Below are 838 nucleotides of genomic sequence, written 5' to 3'. Positions count from 1 at the left end.
ATATATGTATATATATATATATATATATATATATATATATATTAATTGTTTATACAGACCTTGACTAGGTCTTTCGTCTACAGAAGAGCCATTTAACCTACTTCTGTTACTTTTTGCATTGAATATTTTCATTTTTCTTTGCAATTACTGTTAGGTTAAAATCATGGTTCATAAAATAAAATATCAGAAAAAAATGCATAAACATCAAGATATATATATTAGACATCTCCAAAAGAAGTATCTATAACCACAAAAAGGCTATACAGTGCATACAGACCTTGACCAGGTCATTCTTCTTCAGAACAGCCTGAATTAAAGATTTGGTCTTGACTTTGGGGATCTCAGCGCCATCACACAACAACTTTGATGGGATAATACTGGAATAATTAAAAACAAAAGCGACGAGTGACTAGGACAACTTCATTTACTTTCAATTGTAGGAATCATATGTTCTCACAGAACGATAGAAATATAAAATAAAGACAATGTTATTTTTCTCCCGTACTTGATCTGGCTGAGGATCTGCTGGCAGTGATCGTGATACTGGTTTAACCACGTCATGATCTGCACAGGTGCGATCAGGTACACGGGACTGAACGCTTTACCTAGACTGTTCTGCATCACACAAGACGCCATTATCAGTGAAATAATCCATACACATAATCAAGAAATAATAAAACATATACACAAATAGATATATGCATACCAGAGCTCGCTCTCGTTCTAATAATAAATGAATCAAACCCTGTGTGAAAAACAAAACATACAGCAATCAACAGTCAGCAGAGCAATAAACAACACTCTACTAAAGCAATAAGCCCTGTGAAGCCGTGGTTTA

At 34.0% G+C, this 838-nt stretch overlaps 1 protein-coding gene across 1 annotated transcript in view; it reads right to left on the bottom strand.

The window, feature by feature from the left end:
• Positions 1-241: 241 nt before the first annotated feature.
• Positions 242-838, bottom strand: part of LOC107575629 (zinc phosphodiesterase ELAC protein 2-like) — a 1,749-nt gene continuing 1,152 nt past the window's right edge. Inside the window, exons 2-4 of the mRNA XM_016261990.1 lie at positions 707-745; positions 506-615; positions 242-377 (exon numbers count right to left, since the gene is read on the bottom strand). Coding sequence (XP_016117476.1) covers positions 242-377; positions 506-615; positions 707-745 — 285 coding nt within the window. The remainder of the gene's footprint in view (positions 378-505; positions 616-706; positions 746-838) is intronic.

The sequence above is a fragment of the Sinocyclocheilus grahami genome, unplaced genomic scaffold (assembly GCF_001515645.1).
Source record: "Sinocyclocheilus grahami isolate Dianchi unplaced genomic scaffold, SAMN03320097.WGS_v1.1 scaffold2762.1, whole genome shotgun sequence".
Classification (NCBI taxonomy): Eukaryota; Metazoa; Chordata; class Actinopteri; order Cypriniformes; family Cyprinidae; genus Sinocyclocheilus; species Sinocyclocheilus grahami.
Note: the sequence above shows the minus strand (reverse complement) of the source record. Positions and strands in the feature narration are given on the sequence as shown.